General features: G+C 55.3%; 1 protein-coding gene across 5 annotated transcripts; it reads right to left on the reverse strand.

Moving 5' to 3' along the window:
• Positions 8-24242, reverse strand: TJAP1 (tight junction associated protein 1). Of its 5 annotated transcripts, XM_018039137.1 has the most exons (11): positions 24167-24242; positions 23584-23679; positions 14535-14664; positions 7461-7558; positions 6682-6807; positions 5101-5129; positions 4256-4417; positions 3979-4045; positions 2850-2957; positions 2673-2756; positions 8-1773 (listed from the first exon to the last, which is right to left on the reverse strand). In XM_018039137.1, the coding sequence occupies exons 5-11, from the start codon at positions 6778-6780 to the stop codon at positions 676-678; spliced, it is 1647 nt and encodes a 548-aa protein (XP_017894626.1). In that variant the 5' UTR covers positions 6781-6807; positions 7461-7558; positions 14535-14664; positions 23584-23679; positions 24167-24242; the 3' UTR covers positions 8-675. The 5 variants fall into 5 exon arrangements, with proteins under 5 accessions (XP_017894626.1, XP_017894625.1, XP_017894624.1 ...); XM_018039136.1 differs by lacking the exon at positions 14535-14664 and having other exon boundaries at positions 6682-6804; XM_018039135.1 differs by lacking the exon at positions 14535-14664.

The raw sequence follows: 24494 nt of genomic DNA on the forward strand, positions 1-24494 counted from the left end.
AAATGAGGCCATTCCAGTAAAATAGTTTAATTTTAAAATAGTTACCGATGTGAAAATTTCCCAGTGCTGGGAGTAACAGTCTAGAGCCAAGGTTGGGAGTGGGGCCAGGCTTCACCTAGAGCCCAGTTTAAGGCCCCTGAATCCCACCCTCTACTCCCTTCCAGAGGGAGGAGGAACATCTGAGGAGCCCTGAGTCAGTCCTCTCCCACACCCCGGAGGGCCTGCTGTGCTAGGCCCCTTGAAGGCAACAGCTCGTGCGAGGATTGAAGGAGAGGGAAACAGGTCAAAAACTAGAATTTAGAGGTTAATAATCCCAATGACCCCCACACTCTGGGGGAAGAAAGGAAACTGGTGTCTGTGAAAGGAGAATGGAGGATAAACACTGATGTAATAATCGCCTCAGCTCCCCAGAACAGACCGATTTGGGCTGACTGGAAGAAAGGTCATGAGCCCCAGCTGCACGTTACCATTGGAGAATAAATATTCCAGGAGGGAAAAACCATGAGGCCAGCTGGTGCCAGTTACAGTCAGTGCAGCTGGAAGGCCTGGTGTGGCCTGGCCCTGTTCGCGCAGGAAGCAGAGGCCAAGGGCTTGGGCTGGGTGGAGACCCTGAGCTGCAAGGGCAGGGGTGCCCTGCGATCCCAGTGCGGTGGCGGCGGGAAGGCGAGCCGGGCGCTAGTGCAGCAGAGTGCCCTGCTCCTGGGCCTGAGTCAGGCTGTCCTTGCGGTGCAGGTGGTGCACCCCCATCCTCTTGGGGCTGCGCTGGGGGCGGCTGGGGCTGGGCAGTGCCCACACCCTGCCCTCGGCGCGAGGCGCGCTGGGCCCCTCCTCAGTGCCAGCATCGCTGGGCAGCAGGCTCTGGCGCTCCTCCTCCGGGCTGATGGGCAGATTCAGCTCTTCCTCGTCCTCCTCCCTGGGAAAGCCAAGGTCAGCTTCGTGCAGCAGCAGAAGCCCGCTTTCACCAGGCGGGGACGACGGTGCCTGCACCTCATCTCCACCAGCAGGCCCAAGGGCGAAGTGGCGCTGCAGTTCAGGGAGCGCATCCCGGCCGAAGGCTGTGCGCTGGGCCGCAGCAGCTGGGGGCGGAGCGCGGTCCACAAACACCCGCTGCCAGCTGGCCAGCAGGTCCTCCTCGGAGCTGGCAGAGCTGGCCGGGGCACTGAGCGCTGGTGGGGCAGGGCGGGGCTGGTGCTGGGGGGAGGCCTGGGCCGAGGCAGGGCTGCTAGGCACCGGGCTGGGGCGGGCCCGCTCACTGCCCTCCTCCACCAAGCTCAGGGAGATGGCCTGGCGGGTGGCATATGTGCAGTTGGGCAGCGGGCTGTTGCGGGGGATCCGCACCTTATCCTCAGAGAACTCGATCACCCTGCGGCCAGGATACAGTGGGTGTGGCGGAGATGGGGTTGGGTAGGGGCTCAGCTTCTCAAAGGCCGGCAGGGGCAGCTCCTCCTCTGGGGAGCCCCCAGCAGTGCCCAGGGAGTGGCACTGCCCGTTGGGTTGGAGGCTGGGGCTGCTCGGGGCTGGGGGGCTAGCTGAGTCACCCGGGTCACCCCCACTCATATCCACATGCACGAAGACATCCTCAGCCAAGGGGTGCCCGGCGCTGCCTGACTGGGCTGAATTGAGCAGGAGAGACTCCGGCTTCTCCAGCACGCGGGCAATGACCGAGGTGGGCACCACAGCCCCAGGGGCCAGGCTGGGGGCAGGCCCGGGGCTGGAGGCCTCCTGACCACTGTGCAGGTGTTTCCGAACCATGTCCTGTAGCTCACAGGGCAGCTGGGGTACAGGAACGAGAGAAGGAAAGAGACATGAAGGATCCCAGCCTAAGACAGCTTGCTGCTGCTAAGTCGCTTCAGTCATGTCCGACTCTGTGCGACCTCATGGACTGCAGCCTACCAGGTTCCTCCATCCATGGGATTCTCCAGGCAAGAACACTGGAGTGGGTTGCCATTTCCTTCTCCAAAGCGTGAAAGTAAAAAGTGAAAGTGAAGTCGCTCAGTCGTGTCCTACTCTTAGCGACCTCATGGACTGCAACCTACCAGGCTCCTCTGTCCATGGGATTTTCCAGGCAAGAGTACTGGAGTGGGATGCCATCACCTTCTCCAGGGCAAAAATAAAGGCTGCCGTGTGCAAGGCTCCCTCCTTACAGTGTGCGGGGCACTTTGCTATCAGCTGTTCTCACAGCACACCGAGGTATGTGCTCATTTTGCAGTGAAATGACTTGAAGCTTTTGATTAATACAGCCAGGATCTGACCCCAGAACTGGTGCTAAGGCCTACTTCTGTCGACCCTATCAGCCCTAAGCCGCAGCTCTGGAGTCTAGAGCTTCCCCTTGGAGCAAGGGGCTCTCTCAATTATCTTATGGCTCATACTTCTGGCATCCCCCTCCTTCCTGCATCAGATCTGGAAACTGAGACCCTCTCCCCATCTCTGTTCCAGAAATACCCATAGGGCCAGTCCTCACCCTGCCCCTAGTGATGGCCCTTGAGAGCATGTAGGACACCAACCAGAGGCTGAGCTGCCTGGCTTGATGGGAAACAGGAAGGCGAGGGGAAGGCAAAGCAGAAAGCAGGGGAGCCAGAGGTGCAAGGACAGGACAGAGAGGCATAGAAACTGGAGCTGGAGGGGTCCTAGAAAGGGTGGGCGGGCACTGGCTGGGAGGGCATGCTACTCACATCAGCGAACTTGTGGTTACGGAAGTGGGACTTGTTGCACTTGAGCAGCTGCACAGCCAGGTTGCAGTCCAGCCGGTACCGCTCCTGCAGACACAGATGCAGTTCAGAGCCCAGCCCCGCTTGGGGAGTGGGGTGGGGACAGAGTGGCACAGGCAGGGAGGCCCCAAGATGCCGTACATTGAGCTCCTCCAGCTTGTTGATGGTGTTCCTGGCATCCAGCAGCTTGTTGGTCAGCTCCACAATCTCCCAGTCCAGCGTCTTCCTGTCCATCTCAGCCTTCTTGATCTGAGGCACGAGACTCACAGTGAACCCAGCCCGGGCCCCAGCCAGCCCTTCCTCCCCTCCTCCCAGCCCAGAGACACAGGAAGCCACAGGTGCTAGGGCAGCCAAGGCACATGGAGCAGAGACAGATGACGGACAGACAGAAGGAGACGGGACACTTCTCCTGCAGTGCAGGCGGGCTGTGGGGCAGGGGCTTTCTGAGCATGACCGACAGTGGCCCGGGCCCAGAGCAGTCTAAGAGCTGCCCAACCTTGGAGGGTGCTCAAGGAGCTCTACATACCAGGGGAGGGAGCTTCTACCCTGAGAGGCAAGAACTGCAAACCCAGGGGCTCAGGCCTATGCTGCATGGAGCTGTTTCCAGGATCAGGCCATTGGGTGGGGGGAGGAGGCTGGGCACGGAGCGGGGCTGGGTGGCAGCTGGGGGCACCTGGGAGATTATCTAGTCAAGCAGGGAGGGAGCTACAGTCTTCTGATCTTCAGCTCAGGGACTGGATCCACAGGCCCCCTTCCTCCAAGTGGCGGGGCTAGCTGCCACTGCAGCTGAGAGGCTGTGAGTGTTCAGTGGTGACATCAATCAGTACCTCTGCCCAAGCCAAGAACAGGCTCCCCACCTGTCCCCCAGGAGTGAGGCACTGACTGCTGACCAGGCCTCCCATGAGGAAGAGGAAAGGAGTGGGCAGAGGGCAAGGGCCAGGCCCCAGCCATCCCAGATCTCAGCTGAGCAGGAGGCAAGGGCAAGGGAGAAAACACACAAACTCAGACGCAACTGCAAAAATCCAGCTGTGGCTAAGAGAGGCCTGAGAGAAGAGTACAGCAGCGGCGGTGGCAGCGTGAGGGGAAGACGAGAGAAGAGAAACAGTGTGAACGTTAAGACAATCCTGACTCGCACAGCACACGGCAGGCCCCTCCCCACTACAGCCACCCCCTCCCAAGCCCAGGGCAGGACAGGGGCCCCCTCCAAGTCCCAGCCCCGTGCTGTGCTGTGAGTGCAACACCTGCCAAGCTGCCCTCCTGGACAGATTACCAGCGTGTGCAGCTTGTCCTCCAGCTCCTGATTGGTCCTCTGGGAAGCCGTGTAGCTGTTCTGCAGCCTGTAGAGGACACAAGGCAGACCCCTGGGTCAAGACGCCATTCTTCAGACCCTGCTCAGTCCCTTCTTGGTGTGGGATCTTGGGCAGGGGCCCCTCCCAGAACTTCAGTTTTCACATCAGAATTGGACCACCTCTGAGGCCACGCCTGGCTAACAACCCCCTGTGAACGGGGAGATGCATGCATGCGTGTCCCAGCCCCCGGTCCCACACCTGCGGAACTTGTCCTTAAACTTGTCCAGCTCCTCCCGGCTCTGGCCCAACTCCAACTCCAGGCAGTCCTGCCCGATCTCCAGCTCGCGCTCCAGAGCCTCCGTGCGCCTGGTGGCCGAGGCCAGGCGCCGACGAAGCTCTTCATTTTCCTGCTGCAAAAGCCTAGGAGGATGAGGGGTCAAGGGCAGAGGGGCATCAGAGGTGGAAGGGCCACCTGGAATCCCAGGCTGGATTCAGGAAGGAAGAAGGGGTGACAGAAGGACAGGCAGCTGTGGGCAGGGGACTCCCTGAGGCTCAGCCTGAGTCCAGGGAAGCGTATCCCATAGGCCTGTTGCCCCTGAGAACACGGCTGGGCCTGGAGGGTGGGGGAGGCAGAGGGGATGGAGGGGGACAGTCGGCCCCCCTCACTGGAGAAGACAGAATTGCAGGGGCCACAGTTGCCATCTGTCTCTCGTTACAACCCAAGCCAGGCGGCCCCCAGCTCCAGTTTCTCCACTGCACAGTCAAGCTGCTCCATTATTCAGCTCGTGGAAACCCAGCCCAGGAGGGCCCTGCTCTGCAGAGGCCTCACGGAGCTGACAGAAAGGGCTGCGAGACAGCTGGCAAGGGAGGCGGGAGCTGGGGACTCGCCCGAGCAGCCCCTCAGAGCCGCTCGCCTCCCCAACGCTCTCATCAGACAGATGCTTTTCCAGGAGGAATATCCAAACATCAAGCTGCCTTCCAGAGTCCCTAAAATCCCCAACCTTTACCTCTACCTAATCCAAGGAAAAGCCCAACGGTACCAACAGCCTGGGGCTGAGGGGACCAAGCTGAGGCGGGGAGGCTCTTAGGCACCAGGTACTCACTTCATCCTCTCTGCATCAGTCAGCGGCTCCTGTGCACGAAAGAACAGAAGCGTGAGGCTTGGCTCTGGACCACTTGCCTCCTGCTCACTCCCACCTCCTCCAAAGCCTCAGAGAGGCTCATGTCTGCAGCATACGTGTCTGGCACAAGTGGGCTGCAGGGCCCCACAGAGATGGAGGCCGTCTAGTAACTTCTGGACCAGCCGAGACTACCCTCGCCCATGCCGCCAGACTCCAACCCTGCCCTTCCCCACACCAGCTCCAAGCCCTCTGAGTCCTAGAGGCCATGCCACCTCTCCCTGCGCTAGACAGCCTCTCAGCTGTTCACTGGGCTCCTAGTGGGCCCTGCAGGCAAGGCTGAAGACTTTCCAGGGAAGTGACAAAGCCAGGTGGGATGGAGTAGGGTCTGGAGCTCTGATGAAGCCCTGCGGGCCCCCTGGGCCACACTGGGCCCTCCCAGAGGCTTGGGAGGCATGAGTGCAGGACAGCCTCTGGGGTAACCCAGACGGAGAGGAGTGAATCGTCTCAACCTATTTTCTCCCTCCTGCAGCATCCTCCTCAAGCCCCGACACAGGTCACGAGCCCAAGGGCCAGAACTCAGCCAACCACAAGGCAGAGCCAGCCCGTGCCATGGCAAGAGGGAAATGTTGAGTGGCATTCGACTGGCCTCACAGCTTCAGGACACTCATCACAGGCAGGACAATAAGGTGCGTGGCCCAGACTATGGCCCTGGGAGCCACTGACACCTGGACTGGTTACATTAATCTTGATGAACCCTAGAGACCACGTCTACAAAACTGGTGTGTGTGTGGGGGGTGGTGCCCAGAGGGCAGCACCTTGCACAGTATCTGGCCTTTTAATGTTTCCTGAATTGAAAATGGGCAAGTCGTGGATGGCACTTCTGCCCTGGGCGCTTGGCACATGCTGGCCACCTCTCAAGTTCTCTAAATGTGCTCCATGAATTTCAACAGGGTAGAGACACAGTATCAGGGAGAATAAACTCTCCTCCTCCTGCAGGAGCTTAATGAGAGAGGAACAGCGATCTGGAGAATGTTTGGCGGTTGCCTGAAGAAGGCCTCCTAGGAATCTAATGCGGTTCCTTAGCAGGGAGCACATATTTGATAAATGTCAGCCAGACAAAGCAAAGCTGGACGAAGGGCAGCCTTTCGGGGACAGTGGAGAATAGCTAGGCTGAGGGTAAGCAGCTGGAGCTCCCTAAAGGTGCCCAGAGGGGCCGCAGGTTGCACAGCTCTGCTCCACCAGCGGAGGGCCAGAGTCCCAGGCTCCGGGCAGGCCAGACACCTCTGTCTGATGCACGGCCTCTCACATCAAGAATAATACTGCACAGACCACTGAGGCTGCGCTACAGACTTGGGGCTCCTGGATGTGTGGACGTGTCACAGCCGTCCCCCATTAGTCTGCATGGCCCCCCACGAGCATGGCGGCAGCTGAGAGCCCAAGCGGGTACCAGCAACACCACACCCGCACCCCAACTGGGGGAACCAGATGCCCCCTCAGGACAGCCAGGCCCCGCCTCAGGGGTCTGCAGCTGCCAGCTGGAGCAAGGGGACCACTCTTGCTGACCTCCTGCTCGGGCCGGGAGCCAGGGCTTTCCAGCCGCAGCTCACGATGCTCGGGTGGTGCCTTACGGTAGGGCTTCTTAGCAGGGGCAGCACTGGTCATTCTGGGAGGCGAGAGCTCTTCAACCTGCTGAGGGAAATAAGGAGGGAGGAGGCTTAGAGACGTGGCAAGAAGCCTCTGAATTGAGGGAAAAGGGGGACAGGTAGGAGCCACCAGGCAGGCAGATAGGCCTGGGCCACTCCCAGGGTTATCTGAAGTGCTCAGCTCTGCTGTGCCACTGCCTGTGGGTCAGTGGTGAACAGGAGAGGGGTCCAGGGCCAGTGGGAACACATGAGGGGAAAGGCAGGGCCCAGGGCCTGGGCACAGGGAGCTTGGGTTGGGCTGGAGGAGTGACCCACCCCTGGCCCCTGCGGGCGTGGGAGGGCCACCGCAGAGGGAAGAGCAACTCTCCAAACACCAGTTTCCTCAACTCCAAACTGGGTTGAGTTTCAACAACCAATTTCTTTGGGTTGTTGTAATGACTATGGAAAGCACCATCAACAGAAGCTGGCACTCAGATGCTCAACTAATGTTAGCTAAGAAAGTAAGGGCTTGAGATGTACGCCCAGCCTGGACCCCTCGGGGCAGGGCGTCACCAGGTTTGGGGGCCCTGAAGGTCAAGCCTCTCTGGCCTCCACCACTCTCTTCACCAGCCCCCACCAAGAGGGGCCACCTACTGCCCCCTCACTCGCCAGCCTTCCCAGGAAGGGGCCAAGTGGGGGGCGCAGGCCTCACCAACATACCGTCCGTCCGTTGGCAGCACTCTCTGTTCTGCTGTCCGGGAGTCAGCCTGTGGCTCTCTGCATCCCACGGCCCGGCCACTTCCTCTGGCCAACAGCTCCTGAAACCGGAGACGGGAAGAAAACAGAACCCAGGTGTCAAGGCCTGTCTGTCAGTGCCCACAGGAGAGCTACGCAGGAGAGCCATGGAGGCGGGACCGGAGCGGAAGCACTGGGCTCCCCATGAACGGCGTCCCGGGCCCAGGGAGACACAGGTGTGTCTGTGTGACCATGCTCTTGGCTTACCACACACCTGATTCCAGAAGAGGCCTGGTCCTGTCTTGTCCCTATCCTGCCCCATATCTGTCCTGTTCATCTCCAGGGCCTCTCAGAGTCTAGAAACAACAACTCAGAGATTTGGGGGATGTGGGTTGCAGAAGAAAACACCAGGAAAAAGCCTAGGAGAGGCCCAAGAAGATGCTGGGGGGAAAAAAGAAAAAGCTCCTCATGATTCCAGAGGAGCCCAAACACCAGTTCTGTGGGCAACAGCGGTGAACAGGCCGAGAGGTGGAAGGGAAAGTCCCGGCGAGAGAACTGGAGAAGGCAGCACGTTAGAGCAATGATGCTTCTCAACCACAGTGATTTGGGTCTTCCCCAGCCCCCTCCTTTCCCCGCCCCTGGTATCTGGCAAATATCTGAAGGCATTTTTGCTTGTCACACCAGGGGTGGGTGGTACTGGCATCTAATGTGTAGAGGCCAGGCATGCTGCTCAACATCCTATAAAGCATGGTGCAGCCTCCCACGACAAGGAATTACTGGCACACAGTGTTGATATTCCCGGGCTGGGAAAGTCTGTGCAGGAAGCCCCAGTCTGGAGAGCTGAAACACCTGGCTTCCGGGCTCGGTGCTGCTTCTGACACACGATGTGGCCCTGGGTAAGTCCCTGCCTCACTGGATAAGCTTGTCTCTCATCTGCAGAGAGGTGGCTGGAATGAGTGGCCTGTGAGGTCCCCTCCAAGTTCTTGGGGTTCCGACCTCTCCCCCACCTGTAATGAGCTGGGCTGCAGCATGGGGGCAGCAGCTACCACAGGGACCGGTGGAGGCACCAACCTCAGGTGGCCTTCCGGGCATCAACAATGTGCCTCCGCCATCCACCTAACCAGAGCTGGGGGCTGAGGGAAGCCTTGCGGGCTGAAGCGTGTGTTCCTGCTGTCGGGACATGCCCTGGCCACGACTCCTGTCACATTCCAACAGGGCCTGAGGCGGGAGGCACAGTGAGGGGGTGGGGAGGGCGGGAAGAGGAGTGGCCTCCCCACTCTGTCTGGGCAGCCTGGCCTCTGGCGTGGGGTTCTGGGGTGTGGCAGCAGGCACGAGCCGCCAACCTCTAGCCCTTTGATGGCGAGGCAGAACGTGTCCCCACAGGGCACACGCAGCGGGCTGTGTCAGGCTGACTCCCTGTTCAGGAATCTGGGCAGGCCTGAAGGGACAGCACATTCCTGAGGTGTGTGGGAGCAAACAAATCACCCCCACAGTTCCCTGGGGCTACCCCTTCAGTGGGGCCCTGGGTGGAAGCTCCTCTGGCCTGGGGAACAGGCCCAGAAAGTGCCAAGCAGCCCAGGCACCTGGGTTCTGATACTCGGAGGGTCTAAGTTGGGGTCGGGGGCGGGGTGTGTGTGTATATGTTAGAAAAGGAAGTCAGACGGCAGGAGTGAGAGACACTGGTAGCCAGGCGCGCCTGTGAAGTCCAGAGCCGGCCTCTGCCTTCCCCCCTCCTCCCTATTCCTGCCAGCGCCCACGCTGCCCTCCAAGCTCTGGGACACTGGTGTGGTTGGTGGGCGGAGGACACCGCTGTGCCCGGGTATCTAATCATCCTACCCGTGAGGAGAGGCAGCGGCCTCACTCCACATCCCGCTGCCCCAGCTCGAGCTGTCACATGTCCTACGAGCTCATCTTGCCCTGTCTCAACCTCATGGCCCCACAGCACATATTCCTGGGGCTTTCATGCCCAGATAATCTGGCCTGCTGAGGGGACAGGTAGCGTGGATATGGCTAGTAGTGAGACGGGTCAAAGTGCAGACTAGGACTCTCAGATGAACAACAGTGGTTTTGGAGGTTCTTTCCCCCAGCCAGAGGTGCCCTTTTCATACATATCGGAGTCACATGGAGGGACATGGCTCCCGACTGGGGAAGCAGAAGGCCACACCCTGCTAGGGAGGACAGTCCACCAGGGAGCCGCAGTGATCCCAATACAAGTCCAGGAGGGAGACTCCGTGCCACTCCCTGCCCCATATCCCTAAATTCCAGTGCACGCTGGGGCCCTGGTTCCAACTCCTGAGGTCTGTTAAGGGCCCCAGATCCAGCCTGGAGGGGACCACAGTTCCAGCACTGAACAGGCACACACAGGCCTGGCAGGCTGCTGGCACTGCAGGGAAGGTCAGCCCCAGGGGTGAGCGTGACGCCAGGCCTACTGGAGAACACAGGGAGCAGCAGCCGGGCAGCAGGGCCACGGGAGGGGAGGAGAGGCAGGTTACGAAGCAGCAGAGCAGCCCCTCCAGGAAGACCCAGCTCCTGGAGGCCGCCTCCCTGGCACACAGCTTGCACCCAGAGATCGCCAAGCTGCTTTGGAGTGTTTCAACCCGAGGTCGACTCCTAATCCCACAGCAAGAAAAAGAGCCCCCCAGGGAAGGCTGGACAAATCCAAATGGGCCACAGGCCACGGGGAGCGGGCAGACAGCCCTTGAGGTCTCAGCCTCTGGATGCTGCGCTGGCTCCAGGGCACCTCCACGAGAAGGGTCTTCTAGAAAGTCTAGAAACTGACAAGGAAGAATTCCACTCCCACCCCTCACCACAAACTACCTGAGCTTCAAGGAACTGGAAGCAGAAGACTCAGGATGTGGGCTACCACATCTCAGGCTGGGTTTGTGCGACAACAGCTGTGCTCCGGGAGAAAAGTGCAAGTGGCTCGGTGGTGTCCAACTCTTTGCGACCCCCACGGACTATACAGTCCATGGCATTCTCTAGGCCAGAATACGGGAGTGGGTAGCCTATCCCTTCTCCGGGGATCTTCCCAACCCAGCAATCAAACTGGGGTCTCCTGCATTGCAGGTAGATTCCCTACCAGCCGAGCTATGAGGGAAGCCCTTCTGGGAGAAAGGCTGAGACCTGAGTCAATCCCCTCAGCTGACCTGGTCTGGGGCTCTTGGGGCTGCACCCGCAGGCACTGCTGAGGGAGACACCCCACCCCGCCCCCCGCATCACGGAGGTGAGGTGAGAAAGGAAAGCAGCTCTCTCACAGCCCCCACCCCACCTAACCCGCCTCCTCCTCCCTCTCCTGCAGAGTATTCATTCTTCACTCACTCAGGAGCAGTTCAGAGGACTCAACCATATCTGCGGGGTGGAGGGAGGGGGTGATAGCCTCGTAATTGCCATGTTGCAATCTGCCAGTCGGCGCAGGCCCCTGTTGCCGCCTGCCCTGTATTAAACACCTTCTCCCTGATGGCAGCCCACGGGCACGATTAGCTGCCTCCAGAGAACAAAGTCTGCTTTCATTAGAGATGGGGCTCGGCACGCACAGCGAACCTGCGCTCTGAACCCGCTGAACAGCTGAGCAGAGCGTGTATCAGAGGCAGACATAAGGAGCAATATATCCCAGGAGCCGGCTAAGCAGTGTCCTTCAGTCAAAGGACAAAAAATCCGCCTGTCTCCTCTCTCGAACCAGGGGACGGCTCTCTGACTCACTCCCCTTTGCGGACAGGGAGCATGTGTGGATGTGACCAGGGCACCCCCCCCCAACCCGCCCCCGAGGTCAGTCCTGACACTGCTGGAGACAGAGCAGGATGAGGAGGAGCCCTCTTCAGAATCTGATTCTCTCCAAACCGCTATCCTTTCTCCTCCTCCCTGCAAACACCCGCAGAGGCAACAGTGAAAGGTTCAATTCCAAGAGCCAAGGACACTCTCTTACTTCCCTCTGCCGTCCTTTCTGTGCATCTGCCCAAGGCCCAGGGCAAAGTCAAAGGTGCAGGAGAGGAAGGGAGCTCCCAGCATCCAGCTTTCTCTCTGCTCAGGGCTTAGAGGTTACCCCCTCAACACTGGCTGAGCAGAGGGAGACGACTGACTCCAAACAGGTGTGGCTCAAACTCTGCCCTCCCCCGCACCCCCCAGGTCTCTTCTAGCCCCCAAGTTCTGTACCACACCCCTGCTCCCTACCCAGTTCAGCTGCCTACCCAAAGAAAGTGCCTGCCTCCGCAACTTCCATCACCCACAGTCTCTTTAAGAAATGATGACCCCAGCAGTTTACCTGGGCTCAGCATTTCTGTACTTACTGATGTCTCTGTCCCCAGCTGTCACTGAAATCAAGCAAGTGAAGGACCCTGAGGGGCCAATGAACCCAATCTTCTGAATCAGGGAAGGCACACACATCACAAAAATCATTAACTAATGCTCTTCTTTCATAATTCACCCAAAGAAAGTCAAATGGAAGATAGCAGGCATTGCTGCTTTTAAAATGAAAGGAAAACTGGCCCCTTTTCAGAATACCCCAGCTGTGCTGTATGCTGCCTTACCCCAGCAGGATATAAATTAATAATAAAACCAAATATGGGCCCTTCCTAAAGCCGCCGATGAACCACTAAACAGGAGCGTGTGGTCACAGGGATGAGTGTCTCCCCTGTGGGAATGGTCCTCAGCTGTGAAGTGGTCCCTGAACCCTGCAGGCCTGGAGGAAGCTGCACCTTGGGGGGTGGGGTGGGGTGGGGGGCAAAACACACTCCTATAATGCAAGCCCAACTGCTTCTCAGGCCTCTGAAATCCGGGCTCTGGCTCCAACTAAGGACCAAGAAACACAAACCTCCACCCTGCAAGTGCCAGCCCCTAACCAGGTGGGCCAGCAGGGGGCCCGGAGACTGCCCTGTCCACCCCTAATCAGGAAGGCTCCTATCCCCCTTGGCTGTCAGTGAACAGCCGCACAGAGCCGATCCCACTGAGGCAGCCTGGGTTCAGTCCTCCCAGCACTGGGGCCCCGGTTTCCGGCGCAGCTGTTCCTGAGATACCTGAGCAAAGCCCTGAGCGATCCTGGGCGCGTGGCAGGCAAGCAGCCAGCAGAACACGGGTGGGGCCCAGGCAGGCTCTCCTCCGGGCCGATGACAAGGCTGGAAGATGCCAGTCTGTGTCCAGACCAGCCCCACTGCTCCTCCCCCAGGCAGGCCTGCCACCCCTCTGGGAAAGCACAACCTCACCCTTTTGGGACATGCTGCCTGCGGCCCTAACCTGGCCCCCTACCCACTCTAAGCGGAACAAACTACAGGTATTTAAAAAACCAGAATGGGTGGGAATATTCCACCCCAGAGTCATCCTGAGGTCTCAGAACTAGTGCTGGTGGCCTGTGAGAGCTCACCTGGCTCCCGCCAGAGCAAATACCTCAAGTCTATCCACCCGGCCTTGCTCAAGCCAACACTTGACAGGAGGAAAGGGGCTGAAGACTGCTGATGAGCCAAGCAAACCAACCCCAACCCAAAGGGGGTGCTCAAAAGTCCCCAGATCAGAAGCAGCACTTGACCTTCATCCCCATCCTGCCCCTCGGGAAGAAGCAACCCTCCACTCCTCGCCCCTTCTGCTCTCCTGGTCAGAGCCAAGCCACAGGCCCCTCCAGCCCGGGGCCGCTCAGCTGCTCAGTCGTGTCTGACTCTTTGCGACCCCATGGACCGCAGCACGCCAGGCTTCCCTGTCCATCACCACCTCCCAGAGTTTGCTCAAACTCATGTCCACTGAGTTGGTGACGCCATCCAACCATCTCATCCTCTGTCGTCCCCTTCTCCTCCTGCCCTCAACCTTTCCCTCCAGCTTGCTAACTCTCTATTCAGGGTCCACACCATCCGCGGAGCCCCTACACCCTCCCTTGTTTATACACTCCCACTCTGTGGACGCCGGCAGCTTCCTGCCCTCTGCCTCCTGGCTCAAGGGAAACAGAGGCAGCTTAGAGGGCCTCCAGGTCTCAGGTCCCCCTATCTAGCGCACCACACTCAGCCCCCCTCCCCGGGCACTGCCCCCAGAATCAGCAGACAGGATCTGTCTAGTTACCTGTGCAGACCACCAGGGCACCCTGCGTAGTCAGCCTTCCTGCAACCTCTGGACCCCCCTTCTCCTTTCCCAGCCTGGAGGGAGGAGGGAGCCTGTTGGGAGCTTCTCCATGGCAAGCTGAGGCCAACGCCTCCCCTCAGGCCGACCGTGGAGTCCAGAGCCAGGTCCTGCCCCCTCTAGCTAAGGCGCCCTTCCCAGCTCCTTTCGGTTAAAGTCCACCTGAAGCTCCAGACGTGGAAGGCGGGGGGGACCAAGTCCTCCCACTCCACCTCCCAGTGCAACAGTCACCAATGGGAGCTACATCTCAGATGGGTATCCGGTTCTGGGCTCCAACTTTCAGACAGCGCTTCACTCCTCTGTCCAGGCCATTTCTCACAGCCAGGCCAAGGTTTTCCTCAACCTCCCAGTCCCCAAGAAGAACCTGCAATTTCAAATCTTATCCTGGGATGGGAATAATGGAGACATCATCTTCTCCTTCTTCCTTCCGGCTATGTCCATGAGAGATCTTAGTTCCCTGACCAGGGATTGAACCTGGGCCCTTGGCAGTGACAGCACTGAGTCCTAACCACTGGACTGCCACAGGGATTTCCATCATCATCCCCTCTTGATAAAGGGAGGAAACTATCCAGTCTAGCAGAAAATTCCCTTCCTACTCTCCTTCCATCTGTCTCTGCGGCATGAAACCAACAGCACCATGACTGAGGGATGCTCTCAAACTCCATGGTGCTAAAAGCAGATTAAAGAGACATGCTGTTCTAAGGGAGAACTGAGCGGCTCATACTGACTGAGGGGAGGGATGGGGGCAGAGCCCAGCAGCTGGCTGGCAGGTGGACAGGCACCTGTGCACAGCCCCACATACGGCAAGGAGACCGGGCAAACGGAGGGAACCCGGGGGTAAGGACAAGCGCGCAGAGGAGATAGCTTGGTATAAGCAGAGGGAAGGAGGCCAGGGGCAGGAAGGGAGGCGAGAGGCTTGGCTGGAGGCACCTTCAGGGTGGGTTAGCTGGCCCGGGTCAGACTCACAGGGTTAGTGTCTTCTCCCCAACCAGCCAGCTCTCCCGGTTAGCACAGTTAGCAACAGACTCGTGGCAGACGCCCTCCAGGCACTCCATACAAACAGACAGCCTGGTCTGTGAGCAGCCCAACTCCGGAGCTGCAAAGAGAGCAGAAGGAAAGCCAGGCTGCAGGATGCCCGAGGGTACACACTGCCCTCTCCTGACAGGGACGCTCCTCTGGACTTACCGCCAGACCCTGCGGGGCCTCTCCCCTCTGGCAGACAGGCCACATGGAAGTACAGCACCCACCCTGCCAAGCAGTGAGCCCGGCTGGTGACCCCAGGGAGCAAGGCTCTCTGGCTGTCAACAGAAAGAGAGCATCGCCGTGGTGGAAGGGGGCACTGCTACCAGGGGGCAGCTCTCCTGTCTCACCTATTCCCGGAACACCGCTGCCAGGCTGGACCACAGCCCTGAAAGCTGCTTCTAAGAACAAAGCCACCCACAGCTGCAGCTGCCACCTCGCCCAAGCCTGTGCCAGCAGAGTCCACCCCGCCCCCTCCCACGGGCTCCAAGGAAAGGCGCGGGGAGAGAGCTGGCCCAGGGACCGGAGGCTGCAACAAGAGCTGCATGGAGAGCACAGCACAATGGGGCAGTGTGCGCCCGGCCGAGGCACGCCAGCCCAGGGAACGGGTGGCGCACCGCCACCGTCAGCTTCAGGAAGGCCCAGGGGACGGTGTTGCCCAGGGAGCTGGCCCCAAAGGAGCCCACGGGGCAAGGGTAAGGGCGAGGCCACAGCCAGGCTCCCCAGACCCGGAGGGCCTCCCCCACTCCCTCAGAATGACAAAGCCCAGAAAGGCTAAGGTTCTCACACAGCTAGCCCAGAGAACACTCTTCCCTGAAGCCTCCAGAATCACCCAGGGAAAGTGACACACCCTGGCTTGGAGATCTCCAGGAAAATGTGCCACAGCAGTGGGGTCCCAGAGACCCCCTGCCCTGTCCAAGATGCGACCCCTGGGGAGGCAGGACAAGAAAGTTACAGCACAGACATCAGCAAATACTGCCTGTGATTCACGGAGAAGGGCTGGCAGGGAAAAAGCAGGAGAATGACCCCCATTCAGTCTGATGATATGACGACTCGGGGTAGGAAGGGGAAAACAGAGACCACCCTGGCCGCACACATAGGCCTGGCTTCTCCCGAGCCCAGGCCAACGCTGAACACGAGCAAGAGAAGCTCCAACAGGCTTCCCAACTGGCCCCCCGCTGGGCTCCCCACCTTGCTCTGATAGCCCTGGAGGTCCAAAGGCCGAGGCCTGACCAGGAAGGGTGAGCTAGCCATCTAGCAGAGAAGACGCCAACTCCTCCTGTGGGCTCTGACCGCTTCCCTGGACTGGCAAGGAAGCATGGCTATGGGCAGACTGTCTTCTGAATCCTTGACACAGACATACTAATAAATAAACAAACATGCACCAGTTGGGTCTGGCGTGTTTTTCAAATGGGGAGCAACAAGTGACCTAGTTAATCCAAGGTTTCAGACAGCAGGGGTTGAGAAATCAGGGAAGTCTCCGCCCTTTCCAGCCAGAGAGGAAAGAAGAGTGAAGGAGAGAGACACGCGTGAGCCGGGGGTGCTGGCGCCCCCATCATGCCCGCACCCACCCTGATTCCCACCCCAGGGCACTCCCACCAGAACACTTCATCCCAGCATAAAAGACAATCCCTCAGAGGTAAGCAGGGGGTCTGCTGTGGCAAGAACCGCTGGGAAAGCTGCTCCAGCCCTCCCAAGGAGCCAGCCAGCCCCCCAGGAACACACCAAGCTGGGCGGGAGGCTGCAGCCTGGGCTCCTCGAAGGCTCCAGCAGGGACTAATTGCCCCCGTCCCCGCCCCATCCAGGGTTAATTGTTAGGAGGGCAGAACAAGCTGAAGAACAATATGTATTACTATTGAGTTGTGTTTATTTTACAGGCAATACATGATGGGGAATGTCTGGAAGTATTAATACATTAGAATGATTAGAAGGATACAGGATAAATGGTTAACAGTATTCCCTGTCTTTGGAAAAGGGCTTAGACAGGAGCAGTGGGGCAAGAAAGGGAAGGTCTTTTTACTTTATTTTTAATTTTGTGTATTTTCCTGTATGGCTGGTATTTTCAATGAGGTGATACACCATGTTTATGATGAAAACGCACTGCTTCCTGACAAATGGACAAAACCACTCCATCTGCACTGTGCTGTACCCTTCCAGAAGCGCTTCCCCTTCAACTGTGTTTCCTTTGGTCCTTGCAGCTCAGTGAGGCCAGGGAACAGGTGGAGTTCTCCCATCCTGAAGTGACACAGAGGATAAAGGACTTGCCCAAGGCCACAGACACACGGGGACAGAGCCCTCCACTTCCAATTCCAGGTCAAAGCCTGGAAAGCTGTCTTCTGCCGGGAGCCAAGGAAAACGATGACAATTCTGCCCTGAGGTAAAGCCCTTCCAAGACATCTGAGACCGAATTCCCCATCTGGCTCACCTGGAAAGGGGCAAAGAGGCCACTGCTCAGCACCCAAGGTGATAAGTGCAGAGTTCTATCCCGCTGGTGAGCTTAATGGAAGCCCAGGGCTTTCGGGTCTAGGCTGACTCTTCACAAGGCAGTCCCCCCATCAGGGAGTTCTCTGCCAGTTTACCATGAGAACATAAAAGCGCTTCACAAACAGGGGGCCGTGTCCTTGATAGATCCCAATGTCACCTAGTGGACAGCTGGCACTTACAAGAGAGACGGAACAAAGGAAGTCTCACTCTTCTACTCATGGACCCTCACCAGACTCAGTCCTCTGAGGCCTAAAAGCACACAACACAATCCAGTCCAGCTGGCTCACCCGATCTCCTCTCAAATCTGCTTAACGTACAGCGCAGCTTATCACTCCTGCCAAGATGCCATCATGAGGACGGGCCACATTGCAGTGCGCACCCCACACCAAGGGATGAGGGCAGAGCCCAGGGAAAACGCCTTCAGTCCACCTCCAACTACCGGTTTCATCCTGTGGTTCTCCTAGGCGTGAACAAGGCTGTACCAAGATGTCTTGGCTGTGAGCGTGGAGCACACCAAGGTAGGACCAGCGATACCACAGAAAAGCCAGCAGACGACTGCGGGCACTAAAAGGAGCTCGATGAATAATAAGGCGGGTGCCGGCAGCCAAAGCCTTTTTAAGATGCTAATTAAGCAAGAAAATACACCTGTGTGTACTTCGGTGCCTCCTTTAACTCCTTCCGGCTGGCTTAGGGATGTGTGGTTAGAATACAAGGCTGAAGAGGGAGACAGCTGAAGCCAAGCACCTAGATCATTTAACCGCATTAACTCAACCCTGGAAAATAATTAGTAATGCGATTGTTAATACTATCACCTTTTGTTTATGCAGGACCTTCCTTCCTGAGAGTTCAAAGAGTTTCAGCAGATAGATTTTATCTGCTTTAGTCTAAGAAGGGACTAGACTGGGAACAGGACTGCTCAGCACCTCCAATGTAGGGGCTAACTAAACGCTCAGCCTTCAATAAATGACCTTGCCCCTAAGAAGCTTCAGAGAAAGATCCCTAGGTGGGGAGAGACAGGTTAACAGCCCCCCTGCATCACAGTGTGGTGAGTGCTCTCAGAGCAAACAGGAGAGGCATCTGGCTGGGGCAGGGAGTTAAACACCAGACAGAAAGATTGCCCTCCCAAGAACCAGACGAATCTTCCTGTGATTGCAAACTCCCATTGGAGTGCGGCCCGGTATTATACAATTAAGAGGTCTAGACTTCTGGAAACAAACTTCTCTGGCGCTTGTTCAGAACTGGTGCTGAAGAATTATTCCCATCAGCTATACTGAAAACAAAAAGTCAAAGAATGGACAGCAACCCTCAGCCTCCCACCCCATTTCTGGGGAGCACCTGAGTTCATCAGCCTGTTCTGTGACTCATGATCATCAAAGCCCACCCCCACAATAAACAAACAAACAAAAAAAAACTGGCACAAGAAGTCTGGCTTTCTCAAAGCCTAGACCACCAGCTTTACCCAACATTTTTTCAGTCCACAAAACACCAGGGAACATGGATCCTTAAACAGCCCATCCAATACATGCACATGTATGGCTGAGTCCCTTTGCTGTCCACATGAAACTATCATAACATTTTAACTGGCCATACTCCAATAGAAGTTTAATAAAAGAACAACAACAGCAAAAACCCACCCCATTTAGTCATCTCCGGCCTTAACTACGTAACAAATCCGCCACCTACTCACTCCCATGTGTATCCACCAAAGTCATTGCTAATTTCACATGCTTGTCACAATCCATCAAAGGAAGCATTTCAACGTAAAAGATGGGAAGAAGCATCAACAAACTTCCTTTGCACACTGACACTGTTCCCCAGTCTCACCTGCTTTTGTTGCTCAGTGAAAGAGACAGACAGGTAAACAGGTAGATAAGTGTCAGAACAGAGGTTCAAAGTGCTGTAGGGACCAAGAGGAAGAAAGGAAAACAGAGAAGTCTTCTCATCCAGGGTGACAGAGAAGCTGGGTCTCAGGAGGTCAGCAGAGTTTCAGAGACAAAGGTGAGCATGATGCAGAGAGTAAAATGCACAAGTAAGAAAAAAAAAGTAAACAAATGTTCAGAAAAGGTTCCGGAGCAGTAGGAAACTCAGGAGCAAGGAGACACAGGACAGATGAAACACAGTGGCAGTAACTCAGGCTAGAGAGTGGAGTTTGGGCCTCCGGGCACACAAGGCTGAAGGTTGTGGACTCTATCCCAAACAAGAGAGAAACCATGGCCTCAAGGGAAAAGATAATATATTTTTTATAGGAAAGTAAATTTTTACAGCAGCATGGAAGATAGAGTAGGGAGAGACTGCCCATCACATTTCTTTCACTCTATATGCAGCACAGCATTATAAAGCACCTCTTACGTACCCTGCACTAACTCAAACGCTAGAATACAACAGTAAGACAGTGTCTGTTCTCAGGGCACTTGCAGTCTCATGAGAGCCAGACAAATAGACAGGCAATTACAATATAGCCCAAGTGTTAAAACAGAAGTAAGCACAGGACAGTAAAGGGCAGTGGGATCCCAAAGGAAGTGACATTTAAAATGAGACCACGAGAGCAATAAGGAAGGTAAAGGGAGTCTGGAATGCAGCACAACCAGCGTGTACAAAGACCCAGAAGCTAGAGAGCGAGGAGTTTAAAGAGCTGTTAAGGGATTTCCCTGGTGGTACAGTGGATAAGAATCTGCCTACCAATGCAGGGGACATGGGATCAATCCCTGATCTGAGAAGATTCCACATGCCACAGGGCAACTAAGCCCGTGTCCCACAACAACAGAAGCCACCTCAATGAGAAGCCCATGCACCAAAACGAAGCGTAGCCCCCACTCCCCGCAACTAGAGAAAGCCCTTGCAAAGCAACAAAGACCCCGTGCAACCAAAACTAATCATACAATTTTAAAATAAATTTTTTTTTTTTAAAGAGCTGTTAAGAGGCTGAATCCTACTGGAGAAATGAAGGCCCAGTTTACTCACAGGACTTGGCACTCAAAATATGATAGCGAAAAGGAGGTGAAGGAATTTGATTCAAAGATAACAAATGAATACAGGGTGTTATGAAAACAAGCTGATTAAGACAACAACAAAAAGAGAATGGTAACAGGGGAGAACTGGCTCAAAATCCATCAGCCTTCACCCTGAAGTTCAATCGTTTCCTAAAATGTGACCTGAATCTAGGAAGTCAGGGAACTTCTACCAAAACACAAACACGTACTCTCTGGAGATAACACGTTTCAGCATGCTGACTGCAGCACAAGTCAAGATAAAGCACACCATCCTGAGGCCTGTGGCGCCTCTGTTGATGGAGGAGGGGAGCAGAGACTGATAGATGCTCTCAGAAGCACATGCGCTATGCAACAACAGACAGAAAATTTCATCACGGGGCAAGTCCTAGGTCCTGAGTCCCCGACACCATGAGCCCAGGCGTGTGCCTGCCCTGATGGCAGAGTGAAGAGTCATTTACTAAAGAAAAAGATGGGCCCTGAGGGCATGTATTAAATAGACAGGGCATGACTCAGATGGAGGGAAAGGGTGAGTCTTGAATACTGGGCAAAGGAAAGCCAGTCGTCAGTCAATCCTTACACGTACTCTGCCTCCTGCCTGGCTTAAAGGAAAGAGACCTGGGCGTGGCACCAGGGCCTTCCTCTACAACACAAGCTTCAGCAGAAGCACATTTATTTTCCAACTTCCTCTCATGTTAATACCACAGTTTTTCCCCTTCTGTAGTTTGCTGTTTTTAAAGAAAGATGCATGTAAACTGTCTATGAGTTTAACACTATGGTTCCTTCAACGGTTCATGTCAGTAACCACAGTCAGAAATGAGCCTATATTTACATCTACATTAACTAACACAAACACCGACACATTCAATGCACACTAAGAATGGAGCTCTATGTCCTTCTGTCTGCTCACCCCACCCAGCTCAAAGTTCTCCAAAGAGCAGTCACCAAGTTGAATCATGATGACAGAGTTTAGATTGGGCGAACATGGCACAGGGCACTCCCACACCAGTCCCCGTGTGTGTGCTAAGGCACTTGAGTCGTGTCTGACTTTTTTCAACCCTATGGACTATAGCCCGCCAGACTCCTCTATCCATGGGATTCTCCAGACAAGAATACTGGAGTGGGTTGCCATGCCCTCCTCCAGGGTTCTTCCCGACCCAGGGATCGAACCCAGGTCTCTTCCATTGCAGGCAGATTCTTTACCACTGAGCCACCAGGGAAGTCCCACCAGTGCCTGCAACGGTTATTAACTCTGAGAGGAAGGGGAGAGCTGAGATAAGAGCTCAACTTCTAAAACATTTTTTAAACAATCAAAAAAACGTTCACTACAATATGGGTTCACATCTAACCGTCATGACAAGCAAACAAGAGACACAAATTGCCAGTAGGCATATTTAAAAGTTAACTTCATACCAAATGCAAAAAAAAAGCTCAACTGCTTAAGCCTGATTGCCTAGCTTCAAATCCCAGCTCTGCCACTTACTATCTGGGTGATACTGAGCAGATTACTTAACAATGCTGCACCTCTATTTACTCTTCTGTAAGATGGGGATACTAACAGTATTAAACTACTAATCCACTTACAAAAGTGCCAAGCATACAGAACGTGCTCAGTAAGCACTATTATTATCTTCATCACTTGATGGTAAATTGATAATTCTACAGCCTCACAGTTTCAAACAGGAAATCACTGGCATTTTAATATCACTTTAAATAGTTTAATGAGGATATTCTCACTATATGTAAAATCCATACTGTCCTCTTCTCACACCAGGAGAGCAGCTCAAACCAGTACAGGTCTGCCACAGAGAGACACCAAGTTCAATCATGAATCAGAAATTAGGGCTGAGATCTGGCTAGCATAACAACAACAAATATATGTACTGAATGTCAGGCACTGTTCTAAATGCACTAATGTACTACCTTATTTGACCTTCGCACCACTCTGTGAGATAGGTACTCCAACCATCTCCATTTGACTGATGAGAAAGCTAAGGCAGAGAGCTGTGCAGTATCTAAAGGTCACAGAGTCACAAACGGCAAGGTCTAGGTTTGGACAGGCAATCTAGCTCCAGAGTCAGTGCTCTTAATCTCTGTGCTGACTCACCACACTGTCCTTGCTGGTTACAATCTCCTAGAGGCATCCACAAATTGTTCTCAGAAAGAGAAGTTTTTCAACCTTCTAGGAATGAAGTCACAGCTCAATAACACCAGTTCTTCAGACACCTGAGGGTACTGAAGCTAGTCTAGTGACGGTGACTTAGGCTGGTCTGCCTGGAGTAAGATTTTTGGGGGCACGGATGGGTTGACAGTAGGGAGCAGAAGATGGTTAGTAAGGAGTCCTAGATCAAATCAGACTTGCTGATCCAACCATGGAGAAGATGTTTCAGTAGATGCGGAAACAGGTTCCAGTAAGAAGCATGCTCCTAATTCTGGCTTAGGCATAACCAAAGGGCATCAAAGAAGTGGGAACCACACTCACTGCGCTCTCTGCCTCCAAACCCCTTCTCTTTCCTCCAAACCCAAATCCACTATCTCTAAAGTCATGGTTAGTTTTGCTAATAAAACTAATTTTTTTTTTTTTTTTGCCACACCACATAGCCTGTGGGTCCTAAGTTCCCCGACCAGGGATTGAACCCATGACCCCTGCATTGGAAGCACGGAGTCTTAACCACTGCATCACCAGGGAAATCCCCAAAACAAAAAAAAAATTTTTTTTAATGTGGTTTGATAGGAAGATATAAAGGAAGAGGAAAAAACTACCAGAAGAGAAAAAGGCAAGTTCTACAAGCCTTTCCTTGCATCACACTGCTCCAGGTTGTAAAGCAACTCTCAAATATCAGGGGTCTCAGGGACAGAATGATGTGAAAAACATGTGCAGAGCTTTGCACCAGTCAGCCTGACCTCTTACCATAAACTGATCTGGGTTTCTCCTCCCTCATCCCAACTTGCCTGCCTCACTCCTCTGACCCAACCTCGGCACCAAATCCACATCCCCAAATAACAGGGGCCCAAATAAATGAGCCCTTCTTACCAAAAGAAAAGATCAAAAGAGGCAGACATGTGGCAAGAATGAATTCAGGAATCAGCGACAGCAGGTGCCTAAATGGTTAATGGACACCAACCAGAAGTTTGTTTCCTTAGGCTGCCCACCATCTGTCACCCACAAATCTCCACTTTGGGCAGGAGACCAAACTGAAGATGTGATGGGGAGATCAAAGAAAATACAGTGACCGTGAAGGAAACTGCTTGTGACGGGGATGTGTTAAAACATTTTCAGTCTGATCTCTAGGCTCTTGCCCACGTTCGCCTGCACAGGTGAAGGCATACAAGGCTCAGTACTACACCCAACTCTTAACAAAACAGCGTGAGATCTAAGCAGAAGACTAACTTAGGGACCACAGGCAAAAGGCAGCCTCTAGAGAAGAGCACCCTTCTCAGAATAAACGATTTTCAGCATCACTCGGAGCCCATGCATCCTGCTTCCAGGGAGCATGCCAGCCTGTCAACGGAGGCCACCTTACCCGCTCTGGGGTTGAGCTGGGGCAAGTCGCTACCTCTTCTTCTTTCCAAGCAGGCACTGTGATTTCTTCCAATCCCTGGGGCCCCTGAGTCTTCAGCTGAAATTGGGGCAGATGCTGCTATAAGAACTGTGGAAAGGCTGATCTAAGTCTAGAAGAGGGTCATTTGTTTGGCTTTAGTTCTCTCTTTCCTTCAGGTCTCTCTTCCTCCGTTCCCTACTATTCTCCTCCATGGAAAAGACCCCTTTTCCTCTCTCACCAGCCTGCGCTAGGGCCTCCATTCCACGCTCCGGGCTTTTTACTCTTGGCTAAGAAGTTCCGCTCCAATTCGTGACTCTGCTTCTTTCTCCCTGCACACCTACTTCTGGCTCCCCGCCTGGAATCCCCTCCCCGCAAGGCTACCACTGGAATCTAGGCCCCCTCCGCTCCATCCCTATCTCATTTTTTTCTCTGCCTCCAACCTTCCACCACTCCACTTCCTCTTCTCAACCCGAGCTACTCCCTCCGCCCCAACTCCCCGTTGGCATCCTCACGATCCCCTACAAGTATAGACTCCCAGCCCGACTAATCCAATCCCACAACAAACTTTCTGCCGCTGCCCACTGCCTTCAGACCGCCATCTTGCCGCGGGGCAGGCCGGGTAGTGGCCACGGCCGCGGGAATCCCCACGCACCAGGCGCCGCGCGTCATCGGGGGGCGTGGCCATGGGGGTGTGGCCTCCGACTGGGGCACAGGGGTGCGGGACCCGGAGGAAAGCCGCGGATCTTGTAAAAGCAGGATTTTGTGGGCTGGCTGCAGAAGAAGGAAGGTGGTGTCTTGTCAGGACTAGGGAGATAGCGAGAAGGGTGAGGAAAGAGTCTGGTATGCAAAAAGAAAAACAAAAAAGAATGGGAGGAAAACAGCACAAAAATGTA

This window comes from Capra hircus, chromosome 23, assembly GCF_001704415.2.
Source record: "Capra hircus breed San Clemente chromosome 23, ASM170441v1, whole genome shotgun sequence".
NCBI classification, from domain to species: Eukaryota; Metazoa; Chordata; class Mammalia; order Artiodactyla; family Bovidae; genus Capra; species Capra hircus.

Excerpts from the sequence above, each read along its gene's own strand:
- TJAP1 (XM_018039136.1), bottom strand. The coding sequence starts at position 6,780 with ATGACCAGTGCTGCCCCTGCTAAGAAGCCCTACCGTAAGGCACCACCC. Across the intron at positions 4,418-5,100 it reads ACTGATGCAGAGAGGATGAA|GCTTTTGCAGCAGGAAAATG; the intron begins GTGAGTACCTGG and ends TCATCCTCCTAG. Across the intron at positions 2,757-2,849 it reads ACAAGCTGGAGGAGCTCAAT|GAGCGGTACCGGCTGGACTG; the intron begins GTACGGCATCTT and ends CTGTGTCTGCAG.